The 27,992-nt window shown below is 40.4% G+C and overlaps 2 protein-coding genes across 4 annotated transcripts; both read right to left on the reverse strand.

Moving 5' to 3' along the window:
• Positions 1 to 1,872: 1,872 nt before the first annotated feature.
• LOC122772793 (CD82 antigen-like) lies at positions 1,873 to 21,986 on the reverse strand. 2 transcript variants are annotated; one of them, XM_044031078.1, is made up of 9 exons: positions 21,894 to 21,986; positions 13,676 to 13,748; positions 12,942 to 13,014; positions 7,981 to 8,102; positions 6,770 to 6,844; positions 4,919 to 5,017; positions 3,741 to 3,914; positions 3,567 to 3,650; positions 1,873 to 2,994 (listed from the first exon to the last, which is right to left on the reverse strand). In XM_044031078.1, the coding sequence occupies exons 2-9, from the start codon at positions 13,736 to 13,738 to the stop codon at positions 2,917 to 2,919; spliced, it is 768 nt and encodes a 255-aa protein (XP_043887013.1). In that variant the 5' UTR covers positions 13,739 to 13,748; positions 21,894 to 21,986; the 3' UTR covers positions 1,873 to 2,916. The 2 variants fall into 2 exon arrangements, with proteins under 2 accessions (XP_043887013.1, XP_043887014.1); XM_044031079.1 differs by lacking the exon at positions 21,894 to 21,986 and adding an exon at positions 21,781 to 21,875.
• Positions 21,987 to 23,840: 1,854 nt separating this feature from the next.
• ccnb2 (cyclin B2) lies at positions 23,841 to 27,430 on the reverse strand. 2 transcript variants are annotated; one of them, XM_044029541.1, is made up of 8 exons: positions 27,271 to 27,430; positions 27,045 to 27,158; positions 26,218 to 26,472; positions 25,982 to 26,140; positions 25,673 to 25,909; positions 24,752 to 24,892; positions 24,556 to 24,666; positions 23,841 to 24,483 (listed from the first exon to the last, which is right to left on the reverse strand). In XM_044029541.1, the coding sequence occupies exons 1-8, from the start codon at positions 27,295 to 27,297 to the stop codon at positions 24,373 to 24,375; spliced, it is 1,155 nt and encodes a 384-aa protein (XP_043885476.1). In that variant the 5' UTR covers positions 27,298 to 27,430; the 3' UTR covers positions 23,841 to 24,372. The 2 variants fall into 2 exon arrangements, with proteins under 2 accessions (XP_043885476.1, XP_043885475.1); XM_044029540.1 differs by having other exon boundaries at positions 27,045 to 27,161.
• Positions 27,431 to 27,992: the final 562 nt, after the last annotated feature.

Consider the following 27,992-nt stretch of genomic DNA (forward strand, 5'->3'; position numbering starts at 1 on the left):
CTTGAAATGAATACATTACATTTTTAGACTTTAGGGAACATTTAAAGGGCTGTTTTGTTTGTGTAATTCACACTATTACAGAGTTGGATTAATTAACTTTTACCAATTGGCAGAAACAGTGAAGAGCATTTTTTTTTCTCTTAAGGAAGTGACTTTGATGTTGACTTTTTGTCAATTTTATTTATATTTTTCAATCCCATCTTCCTCTGTTGTTGTGGGAATGAGACATGTATCTCAGATCCACTGTCTGATCAACTAACACATTCATCTCAGGAAATTAGTAAAAACCCTGTATATTTGCTTGGGTGAAGTGGCCCTTTTAACACGGCAAACTAGAGTATACTACTACATAGATACATACTAGAGAAAAAGTCATTTTTATATAAAGATGGACAGACAGACATAGTCCACTCGACAAGTGTCCATGTCTATGGCCCATGGTTTTGTGGTGGTCACAGTGAGCAGGGGTTAGTCCCTCATACAACCACACTTTATAACACTGCAATATCCCTTTAACATAACACAGACAAGTGTATCATTACACACATTAGTAAGTAAGTACTTGAAAGAATTTCCTTCACTTTAAAAAGCAAGAAAATTGATAATTGTGTGACAGACTCTCATCTGAAATATGCACTGCTTTCTCTGTTAATCTGACAGTAAAAGCAGCGATTTGGGCATTTAAATAATCAATTTTTTATATACAGTACTTTCTCTGATTTATTGACACAAAAAAATTAAAGACATTTGACAAAGGACAAATTCACAACAAAAAAACTGAAGGTCTTTACTGTAGACTTTAAAAACGGAGGTGGAAGGAGAACCTCGGTGTTCAAAAATCCTAATTTTAACCAATTTTGCAAAGATAATGACAAACAGCTGTAGATACTCACCACTGAGAAACAAAACGAGCCTCTTTGTCCTCAAAACGTCTTCAGACTGAAGTGGAAGTGAAGACAACAGTGAGTTATCTTGTCTCCTGGTGAAGTGTGTATCCACAAATGTCCCACACTGCTACGTTCACGGACCATCTGAAAGTCACGAGCAGTCAGACAGTCTCTCTCTCCCTCCCTCTCTCTCTCTCTCTCTCTCTCTCTCTCTCTCTCTCTCTCTCTCTCACGGACTCACTGACTCACTCACACACGAACACAAACACACACACACACACCAACACACATTAGACCACCAGCCAAAGCCACAGTTGCCCCAAATTAACAGCATTAGTAATTATCATCAATCATTCTTTATGTTTCTGTGTGTGTGGAAGCTCTCTAGCCGAAATTATAGATTTTTAATGTTAAAATATAGTTATAGTTTGTATTGTGTTTTCAAATGTACAGTTTTACAAAAAAATCTTCTTGATTAAGGGTTATTACAGTTTCATTTACTTGCATTCATCGTGAACAGAACATTTTGTTTTAGTGGTTGAATGTTATGCTTGATTCATTTCTGACTTCTCAATTACTGAGTCTACAATTACGGTGAAAATTCTTTGACAGAATAATTTCATATTGAACAAAAAATGTGAAAGATCAACGGTTAAGATTTGGACTGTCAGAGGTCAAAGGTCAAGGTCACTATAACCGCTGTCTCTTTCTAGATTCCCTTCCTCTGTTCTGTTAGTATCTTTTTTTTGTCTCATTAATTTTCACTATGATCAGAGAAATGGCAAACTCCCTTTCATTTGCAGTGACATCACCCTCCAGTGGTTTAAGAAGGAACTACAGGATGTGTCCAGGCAGGCTTTATGTATCTAAAAATGAGAATGTGAGTTTTACGTCTTGAAATGATGACATGCTTTACTTCCTCCAGATGAAATAATCAGTTGAGCTGTATAAATACCAACACTGTATAAAAACCAACACACAAATCCGCCTTTGTAATCAGTTTATTGTCAAAATGAAACAGAATGAATGTTGTGAGCTCACACAAACTATATCCAGCTACACGAGTTACACGCAGACGTAACTTCCTACCTAAGAAAATATTATAACGTTAATGGAATGTTTTTCATACAGACTGTACACAAAGAAACAACACAACGTCTCAGCTGAAAAATCTATCTCAAATCTCTTTTCTGGTATCACCCAGGAAATATTATCGCCAAAAACAACTGGTCTCATTATAATGGTTTCAAAACTGGTTAAAAGGAAACATTTAATTTGCTGTTTGTACATGAAATTAAAGCTATATTATCTTTGAGAGGGGTGCCTTATTTTTGATTTTCAACTGATAGTGATACTTTTAGACAAGAAAAACAACAAGTGTCATTATTTCTATGTTTTCCAGAACAAAACTCTCACAATTTTAAAATTAAGAAGCTAAAAAAATAACAGTAAAAATTCAGGGAGAGACCAGCATCTGATGAAAACACTGGCAGGTTTTTTTCTTATTCAAAGTCACACAAATAAAAAGTAAAATTATATACAAAATACTAAAAACATTTTACAAAAAAAAATCAAGTTGCCGGCATATTTAAAAGGAAGAAAAAATAAAAAACACTGGATTTTCCAAGTGTCCAAAAATCTTTTAAAAAATGGTCCTTTCTTTACGGACAAACATGATTTTTTTTTTTTTTAGGAAACCAAAACATTGTAGTGATTTAACTTACATAGAATTGACAACACAGTCATTTGAGCCTAAGAAGGAGCTGCTGACACACATTATTTCATCCATCTTCCTCATCATCCTTTTACATTTCATATAACACGTTGGTTTCGTGCTCCCATTCAAAGTTCAACTACAAAACGTCTCTAAAGTGCTCAAAGAAACTGGACTGACTCAAACTGATGGAAGTGCCTCAAATAAAAAGCAAAAAAAACAAAAACATTATTTACATTTAAACAGAACGTTTCAAAAGGTGAAAACTCGCTTATTTCACTCCCTTGTTTTTGCAGTTTTGTCCATCAGTACTCATCAGTACTTTGGCACTTTGGTGTAATCCTCATTGCGGATGTTTCTGCACAGGCAGATGGACAGAATCATCCCCAGCAGCTGCACACACACAAACAAGAGAGTTAATATTATTTATCTTAACTAGAAATACTACCACCAGGCTAGAACATGTTTCTGACACAGTGACCTTTGACCACATAAATTGTCAAATTTGTACTATTACGTCAACATCATATGAAACCTTTTACTGCGATATTGAATTTACAATATATTTTGACCACCAGTGTGTGAATGTTTGTGACAAATGTTTCCTCTAATGTGTTCCTGGGATATTGTATTTACCACTCAAATATGATTTTTGCCAAATCACAGTGACACTGCCCATCAAGATCTTAACAATTCAAACTTTGAGTTCAAGTAATCAGTTGAGGAAATGACTGTCCTACGTAAGGAAATGTGGCAAAAATGTATTTTTCTATCATCAGGTGAGCCTTTTTTGATAATAGCAAACAACGAGTGAGGAGACTCTCTGAAGAGTCCATGCTTGAACCCTCAAAGATCCTACAAACGTGGCTTCTGTGATTAGACCTGAGGTCTAAACAGGGTCTAACATACTGCAACTGCTGTCTGACTGTAAGTGTAAGTCATCACACATCAACATGGCGTCGTACCTCAATAAGCGCCACTGCGAGGCAGATTCCCAGCACGACCCCGATGTTCGTGAGGAGCCAGCTCTCCACGGTGGCGGCACAACCCTGATCACACACAGGCAAAGAGTCAAAGAGGAAAATGGAGCCAGCGGAGAGCAAAACAAATGACAACAACAGTAAAAAACACTCATTTACCACGTCGTATACGGGCCAGTCAGGCGTCAGAGCCTCACAGAAGCCGCTGTCAGAGATGTTTCCAGAGGTGAGGGAGGCGTTCTGACAGGTGCAGGGGAACAGCAGCCGGGAGCTGTTGATGATGACCATATTACCGCTCCAGTCCTGACGGCCGTCCCAGCCACAGCACTCCATCTGCAGGGAGAGGGTGAGCAGAGATCAGCAGCAGCGGACAGAGGAGACGGAGCTCAAAGCTGCGGAACCCCGGCATTTCCAGGATGTAATTGGAGCAGAAATCCAGACTTGGTTGATGTTATGTTTCACTGTTACTGTGTTAGTTTTAAAAGCCATCGATCTTCAACCTCACACAATGAGCTCAATTACATGTGAGGCAGTAGAGTATGGAAAGGAGCGAGTTGGAAAAACGCCTGTACATAGTTTCCATTTTTTGGCCTGTTTTTGGACATCGAGACAAAACAAACTAATATCGTCCTACATATGTTTTACTAGAGTGGTTTTTTTTTTTCTAAATAAAACTTTTACTTTAAATTCAAATTTTATTATTATTAATTGTAAATAACTACCACATATTGAAAGTTATTCTGGAAAAATGGGTAAAAGCAGTTACTCACAGGACATTATCTGGCCCTTTCTTGGTTAAAATAAGCCAAAAAGCTTAGGTGTTAAAGGGTTAAAATGATAACAAGAGTATATTTGGTCTCTTTGGGGCAGATGAGGTGGGGCTAGTGGGAAAGAAATGCTCGGGAACTGAAGATATGGTTGAAATAAACCCTACCAACCACTTTATAATATATATACCTTTAATGTCATTTTTGGAATTGTTTCTTAATTTATTAAATTAGAAAATTGCTACAGAATAATTTGTGTTGAATGAAAGTGACTGTTTTTCTTTTCTCCCTATTATGCACCCACAGCTTTCAATGTTGAAATGTTGACACATTGGATTGAAGTTGATGATCTTCATCACAGAACCAACAATTTGAAACAGTAAATTAAAGTCAGAGAGTGAATAAAAAATAACAAAAGGATGAATGAAAGAGACCTTCATTTGTTTCAATCTACAGTTTAACTTTAAAGGTCACGTGAGTCAGTGGAATGAGTTTCCACACCTCATTATAGACATAAAGCACAAAAGTAAAGAGCATGAATGTGCTCCGTGATCAGCGACTCTGACTCACATTCTTCTGGATGAAGTCCCAGGCTTGCTCCGTGGTGGAATTGTTGCCGGGGTAATTGTCTAGCACCTTTGAGACAATTTTGGACATCTCCACATTTAACTGGAAGGAAAAAAGATTGAAGAAATGGGATAAATTAAATTAGCTTTTTATCAGCTCCAAGCAGAACTGAAGATGTTTCTGAAACACAAACATGTGCAGGATGATTCACGGCTGTGTTTTCACAAAAAAATTCCTGTGTAATTACATCACTGGCGTGTCAGTAGGTACAAGCTGAAGGATCCAGCAGCCGTAAATGTGGCATCACAGAACTTTGATCCAAATCATTGGAGACACAACACAGTCACTGAGTCTTATTCATCAATATCGTCTTAGTTTTTTCCCTGAAAATTTCCTCATGTTCTGACTGTGAACTTAACCAAACTGCGTGTTCAGCCACTTTGCGTCTGCGCTCAGCTACATGTGTGTACACGAGACCCTCCTCCACCCAAACAAGACCAGATGCTTTGGGTATTTCTAAAAAGAGACATTGTATTATATTAAATAAATCACTGATGTCGAGGGTTTCATTTCATTTGTAGCAATAGAATCATTGTTGGTTGTAAATTCAATAGCAATAACAAATGGGTCAATTAGTTTACTAACAAAAAGACTCATCTAGGCCTGCGGAAGTCTACAATATCCTAAACTATTCACCCACAACCCATAGAGAACATCAGCGATTTTATATCACACCACAAAGGAGTTCTTGATTCTTGTAACCTCCGAGTAAAACTCCTTTGTCCAGGTTTAACTTGGCGACACAAACTTATCACACTAAGAAGCAGTAGATGGTGAGCTCCTGTGTCCCTGCTTGCTAAAAAACACACATTTCTTTCTATAAATGTGGTGCTTGACAGCGAGTGGTGACCTCATGCAAACACGCTTGACCTGAACTATGTCCTTAAGCTTTAGAAACCTGAACGTTGAGACACTTGAGGTCTCGGTGAATGCAGCTCCCCAACCTGGATTTTTCATTTTATTTTCCAGAGCCAGAGGAGGAGGAGTAGTGGGGTGTTTCTCTGAAAGGCTGTTTGGCAGCAGTGAATGCAGCGACTGTGAATCTTACCAAGAAATGTTCATGCAAATGCAGAGCGAAAAACCACTCCTTTCTTTTTATAGCCTTCCTGTGACAACATTTGAACTCAGTTTGAACATTTTCATTTACAATTGGGCTGAACGATGAATCGAAATTTTATCAAAATCGTAATATGGCCTCCTGCAATTTTCAAGGCGCAACATCTGTTAAAGACACATCTTATTCTATAGACTGAAGAGAACATCTTTTATTCTCACAGATCTGCATGATAAATGAGAATAGTGATGCAAATCATAGTCGCAATTCCTGTCAAAATAATGGCAATTAAATATATATTCAAAAATTACAACTAATTTACAATACCAATACGACTAACACTATGTATCTGCATCAGGACTCTACAAAAAAACCACCAGACTGCAGCTGAACACCAGGGGGCGAAGTTACACCGGTGTGATAGAGAGTCGGTTTGCAGATTTTACAAGGACCATGTGTCCACCACACTCGGTGTCAAGCTGCTGCTGTGAAAACCTCACGGAACAGAATCAGGTTTCTGTTCAGAGCCGGAGCGTGTGTTTTCATGTTTCAGCACAGAGTCCTGTGACAGACCGATGGCCGGTTGAGACACATCACAGGCAAGAACGTGGACCAAACAGTATCACAGGTTGTACCGTTGGAACAGCTGTGCTGCAAAAACCTCCACATTCCAGGTGCTGAACATCACCTGAGAACGCCTGCTGCTGATGAGGAACTGAAGAGGAAGTGACGTCACTTACCACCTCCTTCTGGAAGTAGATGAGGGCGCCGGCGGCAATCTGAGCGAGGAGGATGAGGAGGAGGCAGGTGAAGTACTGAGGAAGAGGAGGAAAAAAAAAGGGTAATTTGCATGCCAACATCTTGTTTACATAATTACAGTTATGCCCCTCCCCCTTGGCTCATTGTCATGTTTCAGATCTTTGTTTAACACTTTTCAGTACCTTATACAACCTCACTCTAATAAAAAAAAAAACCTGAACTATCATTTTAGTAAGTGAACTAAAGGTGGTTTTGAGCGACCTAATCATGTGTCAGTCAATCACTCCCGTCACAGATAAATGAAGACGCACAGTCTGATCGAGTTTAGTGCAGAGAGATGGGTGAACAGGAAAAGAAAGCAAGAAATCATCCCGTCATGGTTTAAACTGAGTGTATGAGCAAAAACACCTGTGTGGAATAAACCAGGATTTATTTTGGTGAAACCTTTAAAGTTGCAGCTCATGTTTCCAGAGGTAGATTTGTTCTCATCTGTTTTCAACTGTTCTGTATGTGTGCCTCTGTGTGTGTGTGCCCGCCACCCTTTACTCGTTCATTAGTTTAAATCAGGGGTATCAAACGTATGGCCCGCGGGCCAGAACCAGTGGGTTGGATTTGTGAAATATTATATTTTCAGTTCCAAATACCTGTGGCTAAATGTTTTGTGCCTTTGTAAATGGTTCACTTAGGCATAATATTGTCCAAATTGCACATATTTTTCTCCCTTGTACAGAGATACTTAATTTGATGTAAAACAAAGGGAAACATTTGGAGTGTTTGTTGTTAATAGGTTATTAGGCTACTATTTGACTGGTCCGACCCACTTGAGATCAAATTGTGCTCTATTGTGGCCCCTGAACTTTAAAATGAGTTTGACACCCCTGGTCTAAATCACTCCATGTTTCACATAAAGAGACTGAGAGATCCAGGTCAGTGAGCCGTCAGAAATGAACTCAGATTTTGAGTTTATGTATCTATATCTATATCTCATCATCATCATCATCATCATCATCTACCGCTTTATCCTCAACCACAGGGTCGCGGGGGGTTCTATATCTATGTATATATATCTATATCTATATATATCTATATCTATAGATATAGATATATATATATTATTTTATCCTTTAGCCTCTTGTCTATGATCCTTAGTCATGTTGTATCCACACCTACAAACAGAGTTATTGTCACTCACCAGGCCGAGCAGGCAGCGGACCTCGTAAATAGCACCCAAGCAGCCGAGGAAGCCCATGAGCATCGAGAAGGCTCCGACTCCAATCAGGATGTAGCAGGCCACTTTGACAGGCGTGGAGTTATCTGGAGAGAAGGAGCACTGATGAGACGCTGCAGGCTGAGAGGAAAACTATATATACACATACATATGTGTATGTATATATAAAACCATATCTGGGTCACAGCATATAAACATAAGACAAAGCCAAAAACATCATCGCATCGCAAATATAAAAACACAGCATAATCTCCCTGAACATGTGACATCATCATCATCATTTAAGTTTTGTCACCACAGAGAGAAAACTGTATGTAATCCTCTCGACAAGTCAAAATTAAACACAACAAACTTGGGCCAAATGACATGTAATTTCAGTGCAGTTTTATGCAGCACTGTGATCATAATATACAACATGTGGCAATAATAGAAAAAGTCTAAAACAAACTTTTTCCTTCAGACAGAAATACACAAGTACATTCATCACAGTCATCACAATCCTGAGAAGTAGGTGTGTAAAGATACATTAATCTGGATCAATATATCTGCCAAAGCCCAGAGAGACTGAGAGATCCAGGTCAGTGAGCCGTCAGAAATGAACCTAGATTTTAAGTTTAGTATTTCACTGTCAGCAGCTTTAAATGAAAGGAAAATGAATCCCTCAGCCTTCACAAGTGCAGTTAAAGGATCCAAGACTTGGGCTCTTCTTTTGTTCTCTCCGGCATCTGGATCAAAATGTCATGCCTCAAGCAAAGATGGACATGAGGAGCACTTAAGAGTCAGATCAGGTTTGTAAACGAGCTCCAGGACGGGACGGTGCGCCGTCTCCTGCAGAGTCTTTGTGGCCTCGAGGAACCCTGGGATACCTCGGGGTAACAGTGAGGGGGGGCGCACAGCTCCAAAGCCAGACAAAGAGAAAAGAGGCTAGTTTATGATGGAAAATTAGGCTAGGGAGGGGGAGGTGTGTGTGTGACACATGTCCACGTGTGCAGGACAAGTAAAGCAAATGTGTGAGAGCAGCTTCATGTTACAGAGACAATACATGAAGCTCGGGAACAGTGTTTCTTGAGACACAGGACAACAAAAGAGAGACACAAGATGACCACAGAGACACAAGAAAACCACAAAAGAGACACGGGACGACTACAATGAGACACAAGACCACCACAAAGAGAAAATTACAAAGACACAGGAAGACCACAAAGAGACATGAGGCGACCTCGAAAAAGACATAGAGAAAAGACAACCACAGAGACACAGGAAGACCACAAAGAGACAGAAGATGACCATAAAGAGATATTAGATGACCTTGAAAAATACATAGACACAAGAAAACCTCAAAGAGACACAAGACAACTACAATGAGACATGAGACAACCACATAGAGAAAACCACAGACACAGAAAGATGAGATTACTGTGAAAAAGACAGAGACAAGACAACCCCAAAGAGATATGAGATAGCCATAAAGAGAGACCAGAAGACCCTGAAAACACAAGACATTCACAAAGACAAAAGACAAATAAGAGTGTCAAACAAGACTATGACTATAAAGAGACACAGGACGACCAAAATAAGCACTAGATGACCACAAAAAAAGACGTTGCCCACACTTGAAATCCTTAATTTATATAAACAGATCGCAAATTAACACCAGGTGTAAATGGTTGGACATAATATGGGGTTCTGCTTCATTGTCTATTGTTTTCTGTCCCGATAAAACTTAAATAATAATTTAAGGTTACTGTGCTGTGTTGTTGTTTTTTACAGTTACAGACTGATGACAAGAGACAGAGGAGTCATGAAAAACGAACCGATGCCGTCGCACCTTTGTCTTGTTTTGGCTCTGACTGTGACTCAGCTCATCATTCATCAAGTCACAGCAGCAACAGGCTGATTTCATCCCTCACAGGCTGTGCCAGGCAGCTAATGGATTCAGCGTCAGAGCCACTGGGATCATCCGTGAGCACATAACAGACCACAGGCTGCAGGAATCAAACGTCCCACTGAGCATGAACATCTCATTTATGTGCAGACACAAAGATAAAGTGTCACGAAAAGCTTTGACACTCTGCCGCTGCTGCTGCTGCTGCTGCTGCTGCGTCTTGCCTGCATCATCACATCATGGACTCATGTTTGCGGTCCCCCAGCACACAGAGCTGTGTGTGTGTGTGTGTGTGTGGTGAGTAAGGCAGTGAGCGTACTGGGCTGATGTGATGCATGCTGATGTTGGACGGACAGAGAAGAAAGAGGCCAGTGTCTGAGGGGAGGACACCTGCAGCGGATGATGGACAAATGTCCTCAGTGACACTTGCTGCTCATACACACACAGTACAGTCTCTCTCTCTATCTCGCTCGCTCCTTTGTCGTTCTGATACACTGTTTCTAATTCAGACTGTTTTCAAATATTTAAAAATACATCCTTGTTTCAATATTGCAAGAGGAGTAGCTCGGTTGCCGTAGGACACAGCCACTGATTTTTCACTTGTCTAGTGTGTAAACATGGAGGGGAAGTGACAACATGGATCTAGTGAAAAAACATGGATCTAGAGTGCACACACAAAGAGAAAACCACAGATACACAGGAAGACCACAAAGAGACACAAGATGACCATAACAAGACGAGATGACTTCAAAAAAGACATAGCGACAAGGCAACCACAAAGGGACACAAGGCAACTACAATGGGACGACCACAGAGGCACAGGAAGACCACAAAGAGACATGAGATGACCATAAAGACCCATGAGATGACCTCGAAAGAAGACCGAGACAAGACAACAAAAGACACAAGACAACTACAATGGGACGTGAGAGACATGAGATTATGGAGGATTTTCTACCTTATTTCTTTAGCCATATACTGTATAGTATTGTACATGTAGATGTGCTCTAAGTGGCAGCAAATGGGAACCAAATAAAAAAGTAAACACAATAAACATGAATCTGGAGTGAAAACATGACAATGGAGCTCCAGGCGCCACGCAACTGACATGCCCCCTGGCGGTTCATCCCATAGACATATAAAGCAAACAGCACATAAATCAGGCAATATGTCAGACAACTTGTGTCCGTCCACACACACACACACACACACACACACACACACACACACACACACACACACACACACACACACACACACACACACACACACACACACACACACACACACACACACACACACACACACACACACACACACACACACACACACACACACACACACACACACACACACACACACACACAAAAACACACACACACACACACACACACACACACACACACACACACACACACACACACACACACACACACACACACACACACACACACACACACACACACACACACACACACACACACACACACACACACACACACACACACACACACACACACACACACACACACACACACACACACACACACACACACCATCTATCCACCATCTTGACTTTTACAAGTTTTCTGACATATTGCCTGATTTATGTGCCGTCTACTGTACACGTCTATGATGAACCACGTTGTTTCCAGCCAGGTGGCATGTTAGAGGTGTTACCTTGGTTGTGTGAGGTCAAACCCGAGGTCAAACTATGCTCTGAGAACGACATTAACTGAAGGCAGCAGCAGCAGCAGTAGTAGTAGTAGCAACGTTGACATGTGAGGCTGAAAACACTGCTCACTGTGGACGCAGATGTTCTGTCGGTCAGGAAAGTGGAACTCGAGAGTCCAGGGTTTTCTTTTTTAAAAACAGACCATGATACGAAACAGAACTTTAAAAAAACAATCCAGGATCTGAAAATAACTCAGAAGCTACAGAGATCTGAGGAAGAGGCTGAAAATCCTACAAGTCACAATGAGAAGAAAATGAGTGGCTGAGTTTCACACAGGAAACAATGCACTGGTCGTTTTTGTGCTGTTGTTTCAGTTCATGAAAGCTTACAGCTCACTCACACACACACACACACACACACACATAAATAGCCCGGAGGCCTTGGCCTGTTTTTCTGCCAGTTAAACTCTTGCTCCATTTGTTTTGACCTACATCAGATCTACAAGTGGATTCATGTAAAAGTTCCAATGGGAAAAAAAAAAACAACACAGAATGAGAGCCATGGATCGAACCACCAACCTTCTGGTTAGCAGATTTATTGAATCGAGTTATCGAGGCAGTCAAACTATGAATGGACTTTTTAAATATGTGCACACATTTCAGTCTAAGTGAAACTGTGCTAAATTGAACTTCTCAAAGCCGAGAACAGTAAAAGAAAAATGGCAAAATCCAGATCAGTGCATTTATGGACTTACGGAGGAGACCAAATTTATGCTGTCAGCTCAAAGAATTAAATATTTTGAAGTTGATGGGCGTTAGAAAGACAAGGAATGGCACTCAACATGCTAACAACTAGCCGCCAGCTGAAGCTCTGTGATGTAATAGGCAGAAAACGCCTAAGATCTGTGCAACGGAGGCTGACTGGGATGGATGATATATCGTTGTCCTTTACAGTGGGATATTGGTGGAGAAAGCTACGTTAAGAGATTCCCCATCCACGCTCAATACATAGACTTTATGCACTTTGTCCTCACTTAACTTTTCACAGATGTTTTGTTTTCTTCAGTTAGACAGTTATCATGATGTATCGCTATGTGATTGTCTTGCAATATATTATCATAGAATCGTTGTATCATGAGGTAACCTGGGATTGCCACTCCTAAGGTGGACACTCTACATTCAATAAACTGATTGCCCACAAGTACTTCTCTATTAGGACAAGGGCAATGTTCCAAATGAAATGGCATCATCAAGCTAGAACCATAGTTTGACTTAAGTTGGATGAAAACCGAAAATAATAAAATACCGAGTGTGTGCACTGAAATGTAACCTGATTTAGGATGGTGATGATGATAGAAGAACTTACTGAGCACAACGATGAAGCTTTGATTGTCCAGGAGCAGCCAAAGTCCAAAGCCCATGATAACAGCTCCAAACAGCTGAGCACAGAAACAGAAATGATTGACATGTTAAACATTTTGGGATCAACAAGATATGAACAAAATGTGAAAAATAACGAATCCATTACAGGAGGTGAGGAGCATCTGAAGAAGGGCTTTTATTTGCTTAGTTTTTTATTTGCTTAGAATAAACAAAGATGAGAAACTGAATGCTATTTTTAAAAAGGGGCAAAAAAACAAACCTTCATCTGTATTTTAATTAAGTCTATGACAGCTAATGTCAAACTGAACACTGGACAGAAGAGCCTCAAATTAATTCACTTCTTATGTTCAAGCTGCTTTATTTTTTTTATTTCACAGGATAAATTCTGACCACCAACCTGCTCAACATAATCACACTTCTAATATTACATATTATACATATAAATTCACTTGTTAATATTAACTGTGGTGATACAAGTGGGATTTATGTCCAACTGTGTTTAATTACTTTTAAATGTTGAAACGTGATTATTCTATGTTGTCGCTTATAATTTACATTGGCAATGCCTGTAAATGTGTTTTTAAAAAGGTGCTCGATAAATATTATTACTACTACTACTACTACTACTACTGAATGTTGCCAGGACGCACAATAAATATAGAGACAAAAAGGAGAATTCATCCTTTAAATTACACAACATCAAAGCAAAATACTTACGAAGAAGATGAGGTTGAAGAGGAACAGGAAGTACTTGGTCGCCTTAATGCAGCCTTTCCCCATTGTGCCTTATCTGTGAACATGAAATGAGACAGTGAGTGACAGTTACTGTGACACAAACACCGCGCCAACACAGATCTGCTGTAATGTCAGCAAGTGGCGACAGATGCTACAAGAATCACAGACTTGTGCTGCTAAGCTGTTCAGGATGATTGTGATCAAGAGCCGGACTCAAATCTGCCGGATTACACCCACAAAACCAGTTCAGTCACTGGGGGAGGGGCCAACTCCCCCACCCTCTGTAACCTGCTCCCGAGATGTACAACCCCAACATCCTCACAGGGAATCAATTATGGAAAAAAACTCTTTACAAAGAGATGTACACGGCGCACCTGTAGAATTTTCTTGTGTTGTGGACCCAATCATATTTTGGCACATGACATATTCCTCCTCATTTATGTCAACACCTCCAACAAATGTATCCACTTTACTCCTCACAATCACAGGAAGTGATGTAGAGAATAAGTTAAACAGCTTACCTTTTTACAGATTCTAAGACCAGCCTCATTCTGGATTATCATTTTAGAATGTAAACATAATTTGTTGACAGAAATGCACCTTTTCATGACCTTGCATGGCCTTTTTACTGTGCTAGTTCATATTAATAGAAAATCCAAGCCAACCTGAATGCAGTATATCTCTGTCTATTTGTTTTCCATGTCTTCTTCACCTCCCTGCAGCTACACCTCACCTTCATACCGTGACGGCCCGCAACTGTCCAATAAATCTATGAGAATCTGGGTGAAACATGGCAGCTGGGCTCAATACTTCCTCCCGGCTCTTAAGCGTGGGCATGGCATATCGTCATTACTGTAAATGGGTTACTGTTACGACATTGCCTGTGCCACTTTAGAGGATAATGCCATTTTGGGCAAAATGTCACTTTCCACCTCGAAAGGCCTTGACAGAGAGCAGGTCGGTCTCTGATGCCCCCCCCCCAAAGCCATGTGTTTTAGTTTTAAAAACACATGTTGATATGGAAATTGCAGGGTTGTATGTAAGTGTGGACAAACAAGAAGCCAAGGCTTTTGTTTTGAAAGCTGCAAGGTTGAGTTATAGTGTGGAGAACCAGCTAGAGCAGGGGTCTCAAACTCAAATGACCTGTGTACAGCACTTTGGTCCACTGTGTTTGTTTTGAAGTGCTTAACAAATAAAGTTGGATTGGATCATTTCAAAATAAAAGTGCTTGTTTTAATATGCAACAATATTCACAATAAAAAAAAAAAACATTTATGATGCAAATTTAATCTATTAATTTAAAAAAAAACATACAGAAATGACTCATTACAACCTGATATTGTTTGGAGGGCCACATGAAATTAATTGGAGGGCCACATGTGGCCCCCAGGCCACAACTTTGAGACCACTGAGCTGGGGAGATATTTGTAAAAGACACAGAACACTTCTCTATCTCTTACTCATTGGTTCTTATCACTGACAATTTGTCTGCCAGTGATGATCTCACCAGTGTTGTGTATATATGGTGCATTGGAGGCTCCTTAAAAATATCAGCGCTACTCTGTGAGGTCACAAAGACAACATAAGCATGTTGATTATTCTCATTGTGTAAGCAGCGAGCAGAGACACTTGACGTCCCATTGTGCTGCTAAAGTGTCTCACTCGGGACAGGAGCAGGACGTCTGCGGGTCCACTCTGTCCCGTCTGAACTAGAGCTGAATATTGAACTGTGATTATTTTGGACAGAGATTGAAAATATGTTTTCTTCAGTCTGTAGAATATGATGTGTATAGGTCAGGACAATATTTAACCTAAAAGGGTCATTTACCACACATTTAAGAAATAAGAAATAATTTGCCTTGTGTAATGCAGTAGGCCGTACTGCGATAACATAACTGTTGATAACATTACGATTCATTGTTCAGGCCCGGTCTGAACCTCTCTCAAGATAGAAACTGGGTCATCTGTGGACTGTGACCCGCTTCAACGGAACAAGACCCTGATACAGCAGGACAAAGAGGTCACCATTGACTGGTGTGTAGACGTGTTGTGGCCTCACACACTCGTCACACACACAGATTTCACAAAGGCTCTCTGCACCGAGACACTGAGCTCCTCTTCTTCACTGCAGCAGCAGCAGAGAAGAGTTTGTGGCTCATCCAGACTCACTGCACAAACACTTCTGATTGTAATGAGTGCAATAAACCACACTAGATTTTACACAGCACTTAAATCCACACTCACACACAGCAGTGGCTTCAACTGAAACGCTGCTTATTCACAAACATCACAGAAACTGCCAAATCTACTTTGCCAGGGAGCGTCGTATAACAGCAAAACACCACGTCAGTATCGCTTTAGTGACTAAGTCGCGTCACCAGGTTTTTACTCAGTTCTCTAACCCCCCGTCTGAAAAACATTCAACACGTCACATGTTCAACTAGAAATGACATCACGTGGAACATCTGAACAGAGGACAAAACGTAGTAGTTTTCTTCCAAATTTTCAATTGTAGTATTTTAATTGTATCATTCATGGAATGCCATTTGTTCATTTGTCGCCGCCGACAGGATTTGGCACACGTACTTCTCATTGCCGTAACTCCTACACCATTTGTGATATCTAGAAAATTCTAAAACTATGCCTTTTGCCCCATATTGTCAAACGGAGATTGGCACAGCACCCCGTGCGACCCTCACGCGGAGGATAAAGTGGTAGAAGATGGCTGGATGGATACCAGAAAGCAGTGAAATAGAGCTGTGGGCGCCCATATACTTTATGGTAGCCCTCGGAGATTCCACGGAATGACCGCGCATTCACAGACATTCATTCACCAGTGCGTCAGTTGAATAACTGCCAGATATCAAAAATTAAAGCAAAAGCACTCACTTATTGAATATTTTTGACAATTCTACAGCCATAAAATCCAAATAAATCCATGTGGCCTGATTATCATAATGGGCATAAGAGGGTTAATGTCCTCATGCCATTTGTTAATTCCATAGAAAGAAACACTGTTAAAGTAGCACTAAAAGGACTGAATAATACACTATGTTGTGTTGAAGATTTAGCTGATATACCTTAATACAATATATTACCACATTTATGAGGTTTTATTGTGGAAATTACTCAAAGTTTCTCAGTATTACTGATCATAGTAACCTTTCAGCATAATGTAAATCAAGTGAGTGAACCACACCTCTGCATGTCTACATGTCTCTGTTTTAATTTGAAAATTTGAAGAGAGATGCAATTTGCAAATTTGAGCATTTCGAGAACCCATAAATGGAACTCAACTATCAACTACTTTGCAAGTGATCCCGTCTAAAGCTGTTGACGATTATGATCAGTCTTTAAAAAAAGAACCACACTGGCAGAGACACTAAACCACCACCACCACCACCAAGTGTTGCTGAAAAGCAACAGTGCCATCACATTTGACGTGATGCTAACCTAGAAGTCAGCCAAACTACATCTTAAGATCTTAAAATGATAGGTCAGATACATTTGCTTTCATTTATCTGCTGCAATTTTAGCTTATCAATAGTAGATCAAGTTGACTCGAGGTAAAGTCAATGCATAGACTTGCAATCATTTAATCAATATTCAGTTAACTTATCTGTGAGAATACACAAACGCATGCACACACACACACACACACAGACTCCCTCCACCAACTGCCCCTGATACTCCGAGCAGCTTTCACACACATTTTGTCTGCAGCAACAAAAGACGAAACTTGATACACTTTTCCTCTGCACAATACAAACGCCGATGGGGGTTTGAAAAGCGGCATTTTCTCCACCGTGGGACCCGTCTATCCGAGTCACTTGACACACCTTTACCTGACACACCTTCGTTAGATTGTTACACACCAGCCGGAGAAATAGACTCGAGCTTGTACACGAGAACCGACCAGTGTTTCAACGTCAAAGTCACGCAAAACACACAAGATATGAACCAATCAAATAAAAGCTGCAACTACCGACTATTTCATTATATGTGTGTATGAAGCTAAATGGTAAGCCATACTGATAGACTGATCACTCGCTAGTTTATCAGCAAACAGTGAAACTTATTATTTACAATCATCACAGCTCAAACTGAAGATGATGATCAATTAATAAGAAATTTTGTATTTTAGAGACATACACAATCAGTTATTATCAATTACAAAACTGATGATGATTGATCAGCTAAAATGTAAGTCTAGATACTGATGATATACTGATCAGGTCCAATATTCTGCAACTGAAACCAGAAGTGTAACTTCTACAAACACAGGTGCATCCTAAAGGCTGGTGCGCAGCTATGAGAACCAACGGGTCCTGGAGCTGGGAGTCTTTCCACTGAACCATTTCAGCTCATCTTTCCAGCTCTACTTGTTTACACACATTCATTACCATAACATGGAGCAATAAAACAACTCTCCGTTTGTATTTCTTGTGACACTGAATCAAACCCATAGACTGTATGTAAAATGAATGTAATCTTCTAGTCTGAAAAGCGAAGCCTAGGAAAAAGGACATAACATTAAGTGACCGGGGTGTGACTGCAATTACAAAAAGAATCCCATTAGAATGGAAGTCTATGGGAAAATTTACCTTTTTCCTCACATGATTTATAACATCAGTAAAAAAATTCCAGAGGAGATCGTGGCGTTAATTGCTAGTTTCAGGTCAGCATATAATCATGTTCCCATTTAGAATAGAATAGTGACACTAGTGACACTAGTGTGATTGACAACTGGCATCATCCAACAGGTGCCTGGTTACAGGTGACATGTGTGGAGAAATGGTGTCAAACAGTGGTTAGCACTGTGAATCCTGAGGCTGTTTGTTTTGCAACCAGAGCAAATACATTTTTATATACAGCCTATGGGTCACTGGCTTCAGACGATTGAGTTTTAGTTAATCCTGCAGCTATTGATCATTTTCAATATTGGCCATTGTTTATTGAGATACAGTGATTGGTCAATCGACTATTTAACACAGAATTGTGTTAAAAGTTATTGTAATGGCAACTCTGTAACTTCAATACATTTTCCACAGCTCCAGAGAGGCAGCTTCCACGGCGTGTTTCAAACTAATTTTTTATCAATTTTCACCTAGAAAAAATGTAATGTATAATACAAATAAACAAATGAAATAATCCATCCATTGCCCTCACAATTTAATCTGATATTACACAGAGAGGTTCCATCCACATCATCGACAAATATGGCCACATACAATTGACACAAGAGTCCATGGGTTCACTCTGGTTGAGTGTGGCACTGACTGACTATTTGTTCCTGAGGCAAATAGTCAAGTATGGGAGACCACACTTAAGAACCCTCTCATTGGCCTTAATAACAGCGCTATGTCTTGCATGGGGCAGGGCCCTAAATATCTCCCTGTACCACAATGTGGCAATCAGTGGTTTATCTTTAACCCAGTTTATCAAAATACATTTACTGGCTAACAGTAATCATTTTTCACATAGTTTGAATTGGGGAAGATTTATCTACTTTGATAGCCCTTCTTAACCCTAACCCTGAAAATGCCTCCCAGTTTTTGTGCCCCAAAGCCTCCCCAAGACACTTGTTGCATAGAGGCGAGGTCTGATGGTTCATCTTATTCAGAATATAGGAGGTTACAAGTAGGCGATGTACTATCTTTTACCATGTTTCTCTCAGACTGTTACAGTCTCATTACACCAAAGTTCTAAACTTAACTTAGCTTTGTCTTCCCCTGTGAAATGCTTTTACTCTGAGAGGAAACATCTGGGAGTTCTCCAGAGCAGGGAGAAATGTGAGCAGCTCAAAACGTATTAAACCCACAATTACCTGTAGGGCAATTCCACTCAACAGGGTGAACAGGTTATGGACGCATGCATCAACGTGGTGGGTGAGTCTCTAGTAACACACCGACTGTTGTTCTACATGGTACTGACAGCAAAGGCACTTAGAATGTGGACAAACTGGTACGAGGCTCGTGGCGGCGACAGCGTCGCTCACGGTCTGCGACAGGAGGAGATAAAACACGTTTCACTTCCAGAGTATGGAAAAGTAATTGAGGTCAAACTGGAGACAAACAACTCACTGCCTCACATAGAGAGGGAGGAACTGCGAGGGGGAGAACACTGAAATATCTACTGTGTGTCGATGTGACCACGTGCGCACACACACACACACACACTCTGACCCACATCTCCATCTGTAACACAGACTGTTCCTCATTAACATGTACAGAGGCTGGGGGAGCCTTAAACTGCACATGTAAATATATTTAAAATAGAAAACAGCATTAACAAATTCAGAAAATGACTCATAAGTGTGTCATTTTATGTATATGAGATGTTCCCCAGGTTTATGCTTTACACAAGTGTCCATGATAAAGCTTACAGTTACTCTGTAAATAACATTTATGACTATTAAATGACTATGACTCTTTAAGACTGGCAACAAGTGACCTGTTTGTCAACATAAGTTATTAAATGGGTCAGATCAGTCGTATACTGGTCAAACTCACTGGATCAGATATCAGACAGATAAAAAAAATCCTATATCAATATTTGTAACATAGTTGGAGAATTATGTCTTTGAAATGTGTTGTTAACAGCTTCATAGTTCATAAATGGTCTAAACTGACTGACTAATATCGGTATCGGTAGATACTCAAGTTTGTGATATCGAACAAAATAGCAACATAATTGCTCATACCAGCATGCCTGGCCACTAGGAGGTGATAGACAGAAATTGTCCCACCATCTACTGGTATCAGGCCTGATCTAAAACTATTGTTTTCCGGTGGACTTTTGGAATCCCTAATGCTGTGGTTTTATTAATATCTGGAAATGTGGACTCATGCGAGTGCCGGAAATGTGGTGCAGCTCGAATTAGCTTCAAGCTTAGGTCATTCCAATCATACAGAAATACACTGGCCCACCACCACCATTGTTGTTACTGTAAGTAGAACAGAAGTAGATATAGTCTACTAAGTTTAGTGCAGATACAATCTGCACTAAACTTTAAAACATTGTTTACGTGTGGACAACATGAGATGCCCAAAAGTTTGCTTTGCAAAATATCTGCATTAGTGTGAATGGAGCATTATTTTCATACTTTCCACTCATCTTTGTCTGTTTTTTGCTCAAAAAGACAACTGACAACTTTGATTTCCTTAGCAGTTCCTGTTTGATCACTGATGTAAAGACACAGCAGTAACAGGATGCTGCTAAGAACACAGGTACTGTTTCACAGAGCAGATGTTGTGTTGCAGTGTGAAAACCAAAACAGATAATGCTTGCTGTAAATGCAGTTGCCATTTTACTGTGATCAAGAGGATAACACTGAAAGGACAAATGTTTACAGGGATGCCAATTTCCACCAGTAAAACAAAACAACAACAACAACAACACACACAAAAGGAAAGTTGGCCTTGACAATAAAATATTCATGTCAACTGATAAGATAAAAAGTTTAAAATATCAGATTAAAGCTTGAAATAAAAAGCCAAAGACCAAATACAGAAATGGAGGGGGAGAAAGTGAGTCATTAAGACATATCCAGCCAAACTTATTCTCATCATGTAAGGCCAAATGTTCGTCCTTTCTTCACAAGTGGAAGAAAAAGTTCCATAAATTTAACAAAGTCACAAGTTTATGACAAAATGGGTCCATTTCAGCTTTAAGAAACACCGTATATTTCCAACTTACAAATACATAAAAGCACAAATGAGATACGTTTGATTCAGTCTGATAGAATCAGCAGCAGACACCGAAGACCACACTGCTGCTTTAAAACAAGACGAAAAAAAGCGCTGGCTGGAAAAACCATAAAATGGTTAAAATGGAGGAGAGTGAGTGAATTCACTGATACCAGAGCTCACTCCTTCACTCTTTCTCTTCTCCTCCTGAGCTGCAGTTTCTGTTTGCACTCCTGTCAGAAAACTGCTAATTTAACAGAGCAACCGAGTTTCAGTGAAACCATGTGAGGGGGAAAGTTCTGACAAACTTTAAAGAGGGAAAAGTGCGCGTGACAATACATTTAAGCAAAAAGACACACACACACGGCGCCACATCAGCAGCAACGTCCTCAAACTCACCAAAAAACACCTTCCAACAAACCGAACAGTCAACTGATAATCGATATGCACGCGATCACCCTGCAGCCGCGCGCGCCTCCTGTTCCGTCTCACAATTGTTGCGTTTTACTTACGTGGGTTTTTTTTCGCGCTGAAGTGCGGAGGAAAGCGAGTGTGGCAGGCAACAGCTGCGGCTCCTGAGTGAGAGAGACAGCGAGTGAGAGAGCGAGAGAGAGAGGTGAGGTGCGCTGAGAGAGAGAGAGAGAGAGAGAGAGAGAGAGAGAGAGAGAGAGAGGATCATCCTCCTCCATGTGGCAGATATGAGAATTAAAGAGTCTTCTGCCTCATTTTAACCCTTAAATACCCACAGAGATGATTGATTGAAAAGAAAGAAAGAAAGCAGAAGTCCAGTTAATAACATCAAGTTATGACTTATTTCCGTTGTTTTTTTTTGTATTATATTAATTTTGCATCATAAAACCCTTTATATTGTAAACTAGATATCAGTCCATATCAACAGAGAATCTTTTACTTTGAAGTGCTGCAAAAAAAATTGGTTTACATTTTTTTTATGACTTTGGTGTTTGAAATGTTGAAAGCAAACATACTCCAGAAGTATTTTTGGACTTCAGTTGGCATGTATTTAATTAGGTGATCAGTTTTCCCCCTTGTATCCCCACTAGGAGCCAAGTTCTCAGTGAGGTTCCTGTCCCTGGTGGCACCATGAGGGTACATACAGTGTTGTCAGCACTGACTTAGTGTCAGTACCTCATACAACCATAATTCAAAAAAACTTTAACTATGATTTAATATTAGCATTTCCACTAATAATAATCCTGCTTTGTTCTGTTTTAACTCTAAATGTATTCATTACTACTTACTGGTACATGTTGTCCACTATGGACCATTAAGTTTCTTCCATTTGTCATTGGTCTTGTGCCACGGTTATATTTTGCCCTATGACAAACCCATCTCGGCCAAATACAATGAGGCAGTGTGCAATATGAGATGAACGCTTTCTGTGACTTGTGACTAAGTGATGCAGATTTGTGGACTGTGCTTAAGTTGAATATTTTTATGGAGTATTGTATATGATGTGTATTTGGGAGTCTGTATGCATGCCTATGTGTTGGTGTGTCTGGAGACAATAAAGGCTCACCTCTGATCTCTCTCTCAAATCAGTTAGGATCTGCTGATTACACTTGTATTCAAACTACTTTTAGCTGTTTCTTGTTCAATTAAAGACCTAAAGTGTTTTAGGTAGTAAAGCAATATAAACTCCTGCTCACAAGCTGACATTAACATTTATTTAGTTAATCTGTGTAATCTGCCACTGTGACTACAGTTCAATCATTTACTGTATACTGATAAATCACAATGTAGATTACACTCAAAAACAAATTGCAAACCATCCACACTAAAAATAGTTCTTGTTCACTTTGTAAATAACATTAAAACTGCTAAATAATCACATTTTCTAATCTGTACAGTTAAGTGTTAATATAGTGATGACATTTTGTAAGGTGTCATTAGCCTCAGATGGGGTGACGATGACGGTGAGGTCAGGGCCGTCTTGAGAACAATGCTCCTTCACACACACACACTCCGCCTACAGCGAAGTGTTTTATTGTACGACCTCTGGTGTCATGAACACGGTGAACCAGACATGTCATCTCTACATGGAGCTGCGCGTCTGAACGTGATGATGCAACGGTCTGGTCAAATGGAGTGATGCCGATAGAGAGTAAGCTGCCGACCTTGGATTTCTTCTGTTTGGATCACGACAGTGGCCTGAAGTGTTTTTCTTGCACTGCAACAGATTTAAAAAAAACTGCTGCGACAACATTCGTTACCTTTGTACACTGGAGCGCTATGACGAAAGAATTACCCGCAAGGGATTAAGTATATTCTATTCTCTTTTGTGGAGTGTTAATGCTGAAACTGAAGTAATTCTTCCATCAAGTAAACAAGCACAACTACAAGTGATAACCTGTGTAAATACTTCAACTACACTTCGACCTTGTTCAGATTCACGACCAAATCCTGAAATATTATTTAAGTTATTCAGGAAAAACACCCAGTTTTATATTACCCTCCAACGGAGTTCTTTATTTTCTTTTAAAATAAATTGCACAGATTTGAGACATTTCCTGGCAAACAGGACAGATCAATCCATTATTTGCTCAGTGAAAAAAAACAGCCCAGAGTTACACTCTTTGGGTTGACAATTACAAAAATACTGCCAGAAAAACAGTTCTGGAATCTTATGAAGCTCAGACCACACTATTTAAGTCAGTACCAGAGTGGTGGGGGGGACAATAAACAAATCCCCAGAAATGGCATCAGGATACAACACCTCTACATACCAAAAAAGGTGAACAGCTGATCATTTGGTACCATTACTAGCCTGAAGTTGTATCGGCTGAAAGCAACTAATCCTTTCACTACGCACTCAAGTGTCATGGGAGAAGAGAACTGGAGTTCTGTTCCACTTCCGAACAAACCGCAAAAAGGATAAATGAAAAATTAAAAACATTTTATTAAAAATCAACATTGTGATTAAGATGAAATAAAGTGCAAATAAAAGTCAATTGACAAAGTCCAAATTTCTCCTCAGGGATTGGTGAGCAAAGGAGCTGCAAAGTTCTTGATGATGGATGACCGTAGCTGAGGAATGAGGCTGATCTTCATCAGCTTGCTGCTAGAGTACTTGTTTCTCACAGCCTGCACAAAGACAGCATAATGTTAAACATGATCATGTGCTTTACACAAATCATTCTTGAGCACCCAACACACCTGGAACTTTGTTGTCCCGTCATTCACAGCGACTACATTCTTGGCAATGTGCTGCATGATGGGCTTGAGGTGAGTGGTGTCATATGTGGAGTAGTGTTGCTGTGCAGGAGACTTAGAAAATAGCAATGTTGAACCGTTAGTCTCCAGAGTAAAAGGGAAGCTTCAGAAGCTTTGAATGCAGTGGACGCTGACCTACCCATGGTAGCTTATCCAGCAGCTGCTGAGCGAGACACAACGATGCAGCAGCTATCTCAGACGGGCGATAATGAACCATGTTGTAATCAAGGAGGGTCAGCTCCATCAGATACTTGGCCAGAGTGTGCCTCTCTACATCAGACTGGAACAGGAATTTAAAAACAAGGCAATTAGATGGCAGACTTCACCCCATTCATGCAACAAACCTCTGTTGGTCATGCTGGCAAGTGCAAGACAGAGCCAGCAAAACAATACTTTACTCCCACTCTGTGGCACAGTAGGACAACTCCGACCAGTCAAAACAATTGATTATACCAGCGCTGCCTTCTTTTCAGATGTCAGTAGAAAATGATGTACATGGCAGAGAGCTGCCAGCAAAGAGGTCTGATCATTGTACTGATAGATTTAATGTTAGAAAAATATTCCATTATCTGGCAAGTTACCTATGTGGAGAAGGAAACATGTTTTTATTCTTTCAGCTCAAAGACTATAGTCCAGGAGCACAGGGCTAAGGGAGGTGGAAAACCTAAGAGTAACACATTAACCTGGCTTTTGACCAGCATTTACTTGCAGACAAAGCTTCACACTGAATTTGCAGTGCTACCAATCTCATTTATAGCCACCAAAAATGTTTGTGTGCCAACATAAAAGGCTTACTGTCATGACTTTTAGTTTAAGCTTCTTCTCATAGTTTACTTGTGGCAAACTACCTCATGCAAGCTTGCAGTGAGCATAAAAGAAATGACAAGGTCCCATGTTGAATCAACACATTAAACTGCAGCCCTACTTTAAACAGCCGGCATAGTTAAGGACTAAACATTTGTTTAATTTCATTGAAAGAGGTTGTTCCCAAATAACTTTAAATTCTGTCTGGAAATGAGTGACTTTACACAATTCTCATAATTTCACGAGCCAAACTCACATTCGCCACTTTCGAAGCTCGTCGGAGGAAATGCAGGGGTAGAGGACGTCCCAGCTGAAATTTGAGGCCTCTCAGAATGAGCTGCTCCATTTCCAGAATCTGAGACTTGGTAAAAGCATTGTCTGTAATGTAGGCAAAGTCTCCGACCTCAGGGGCATACATCTCTTCGTATTTACAGGCCAGCAGCATGGCGGTGACACCAACGAGTTGCAGCTTTCTGCGAGACACGGGCTGGACCTGCAGCAGAGAAGAGGTTTAAAAAAGTCTGCTCACAAAAACAGGGGAGGAAGAATCAGAGAAGTTCTTTACCTGCAGATAACGATCCAGAACAGCAACTGTGAGGTATAGAGTCTCTTGCAACAGCTGGAACCTGGAGTGAACCTGAACCAGCCAGTCAATCAGAAGGGCTCGCATGCGTTCTGTGATCTCATAACCTTTCATGTAGTTGGCATGTACAGCTTGCTGCACCTGTGGAGATGAAGCACATTTTAATGAGGAATACCAGATTAAAGCAGCAAACTAGACTGAGTGGTAGTTGAAATCACCTCAAGCATGTGCAGGTAGCTATAGATGTCTTTGACATATTCTGAGCAGAGCTGTGGCTGGTCTGCATCCTGCTCATCCACATCCTCTACAGTGAGGAGTGCTTCCGAGAAAGCCTGGCAAAGTTGCTCCTCCTCCATCATGGACACGTCGGCGGGCTGTTCTGGAACTGAAGGGACAGGATCTACGGGTACTAGGACCTGGGCTGCGACGGGCTTGGCTTTTTGGGCACATGACGTTTTGGATGCTCCTACCCTCTGACGAAACAATCACATGTTAGTTGTGCAGCAAATCAAGCAGTTCAAGTTATGTTAAGTCAAAACACATACAACACCCACTTTACTACACCTGGCCGAGTGCCAATTAACAGTTATCTAAATCACAAGGAATTTAGAAATTGTAAAGATGCTGCTAGAATATCCAGAGCGACACAAGGGAGAGGAAGCTGATTTTGTACTGGCATTGTAGAGGACATGCTGGTCTGAAGTTTATCTAATTAGATTTTCAAACACTCTAGATTTTAAGAATGATCCTTTAAATAAAATACATGACAAGTTTCGCTACTAGAAGAGAAAGGTGTACGTAATACTAAGAGGCAGATTGGTGTTTAATTAACCAATTTAAACTCTGCACTGCGCAAATGGAACCTGAACGAACACTTCTAAAATGTTGATATTTGTTTGTTCTTTTCAAACGTACATATGAATTCATACATAAAGTGTAGGTTTAACGGTAGCTAGCATCTGAAACACTAGCTTGTTGTGCTAACTGTCCTGCTGGCGTGGAGGCCGCTGTTAAAGCAAACCGTGTCTTCGTCGGGTCTAGATACCTTAGTGTTTACCGCAGCTCCGGGACAGTTGGTGATCTCCCCGAGAGCAGGTCTCCTCCTCGGACCGACCACTGCGAGCTTTCGCATCTTCACCGGATTCTCTGCCGCTGACAGCTGCTGCAAAGACGGCCATTACAAACGGTTTCATTAAAACACCCAACAGGCGACGGTTACTAAAACAGAAGGCGAAAAGACGAACAGCAGTCGCTTCACAAAGTGTACTCACCCCAGCGCGGACTTCTACGGACGCCATGTTTAACGGTAGGACGATAACTGAAAACTGGTGTACGGTGAATAATTTACAGCATCAACCGCCACAGTTACCCCTTACGTTCAATATGCACACCGACTGGAGCAGGTAAACTCGAGAGTGACGAGCAGCTTTCAAATAGTGCTCCGTCTGATCCGATTGGACGTAGCTTATAGTAAGACGTCCCTGATTGGCTCAACACTTTACATCACAACTACATTGTTTTTAAATGAACGCCACTAGTGGTCTCTTGAGGTATTGCAGATTGAGCTGTGGATTTATACCATTTCTTTGAAAATAAACTCATCGGTCAATTAATTACAAGTTCCATTAGGTACAAGTTCCACTTCTCGTTAACAGAAATATTTAACCAGAAATCCACATGGCAACAGCTCAGTGCATTCAGTCATGTATACATGGTTAAGACAAGCAACTGAAATTAAAACAGCATCAGAATGGCAAAGAAGGAGAAATTAAAATAACTTTAAATGTGCTAGTCTGGTCAGTAGGGGGCGGTCAAGTGAAAGAAAACGTCAACAAATTTGGGAAAGAGTGACTTTTGCCGACATGGGCAATGCGAGTTTATAATTGTATCACTATACTCCCATCATATTACAATAACAAGACCCATGGGCCACTAGTTGGAGACCTCTGGGCAGCTGGGCTACAGTAGCATAATAACACCAGGTGCCACTCCT

The sequence above is a fragment of the Solea senegalensis genome, linkage group LG7 (assembly GCF_019176455.1).
Source record: "Solea senegalensis isolate Sse05_10M linkage group LG7, IFAPA_SoseM_1, whole genome shotgun sequence".
NCBI lineage: Eukaryota > Metazoa > Chordata > Actinopteri > Pleuronectiformes > Soleidae > Solea > Solea senegalensis.

Excerpts from the sequence above, each read along its gene's own strand:
- LOC122772793 (XM_044031078.1), bottom strand. The coding sequence starts at position 13,738 with ATGGGGAAAGGCTGCATTAAGGCGACCAAGTACTTCCTGTTCCTCTTC. Across the intron at positions 3,651-3,740 it reads ACTGGCCCGTATACGACGTG|GGTTGTGCCGCCACCGTGGA; the intron begins GTAAATGAGTGT and ends GTGTGTGATCAG. Across the intron at positions 2,995-3,566 it reads TCGCAGTGGCGCTTATTGAG|CTGCTGGGGATGATTCTGTC; the intron begins GTACGACGCCAT and ends GTGTGTGTGCAG.
- ccnb2 (XM_044029540.1), bottom strand. The coding sequence starts at position 27,297 with ATGGCGTCCGTAGAAGTCCGCGCTGGG. Across the intron at positions 24,893-25,672 it reads GAGCTTCGAAAGTGGCGAAT|TCTGATGTAGAGAGGCACAC; the intron begins GTGAGTTTGGCT and ends TTCCTGTTCCAG. Across the intron at positions 24,484-24,555 it reads ACGGGACAACAAAGTTCCAG|GCTGTGAGAAACAAGTACTC; the intron begins GTGTGTTGGGTG and ends GTCTTTGTGCAG.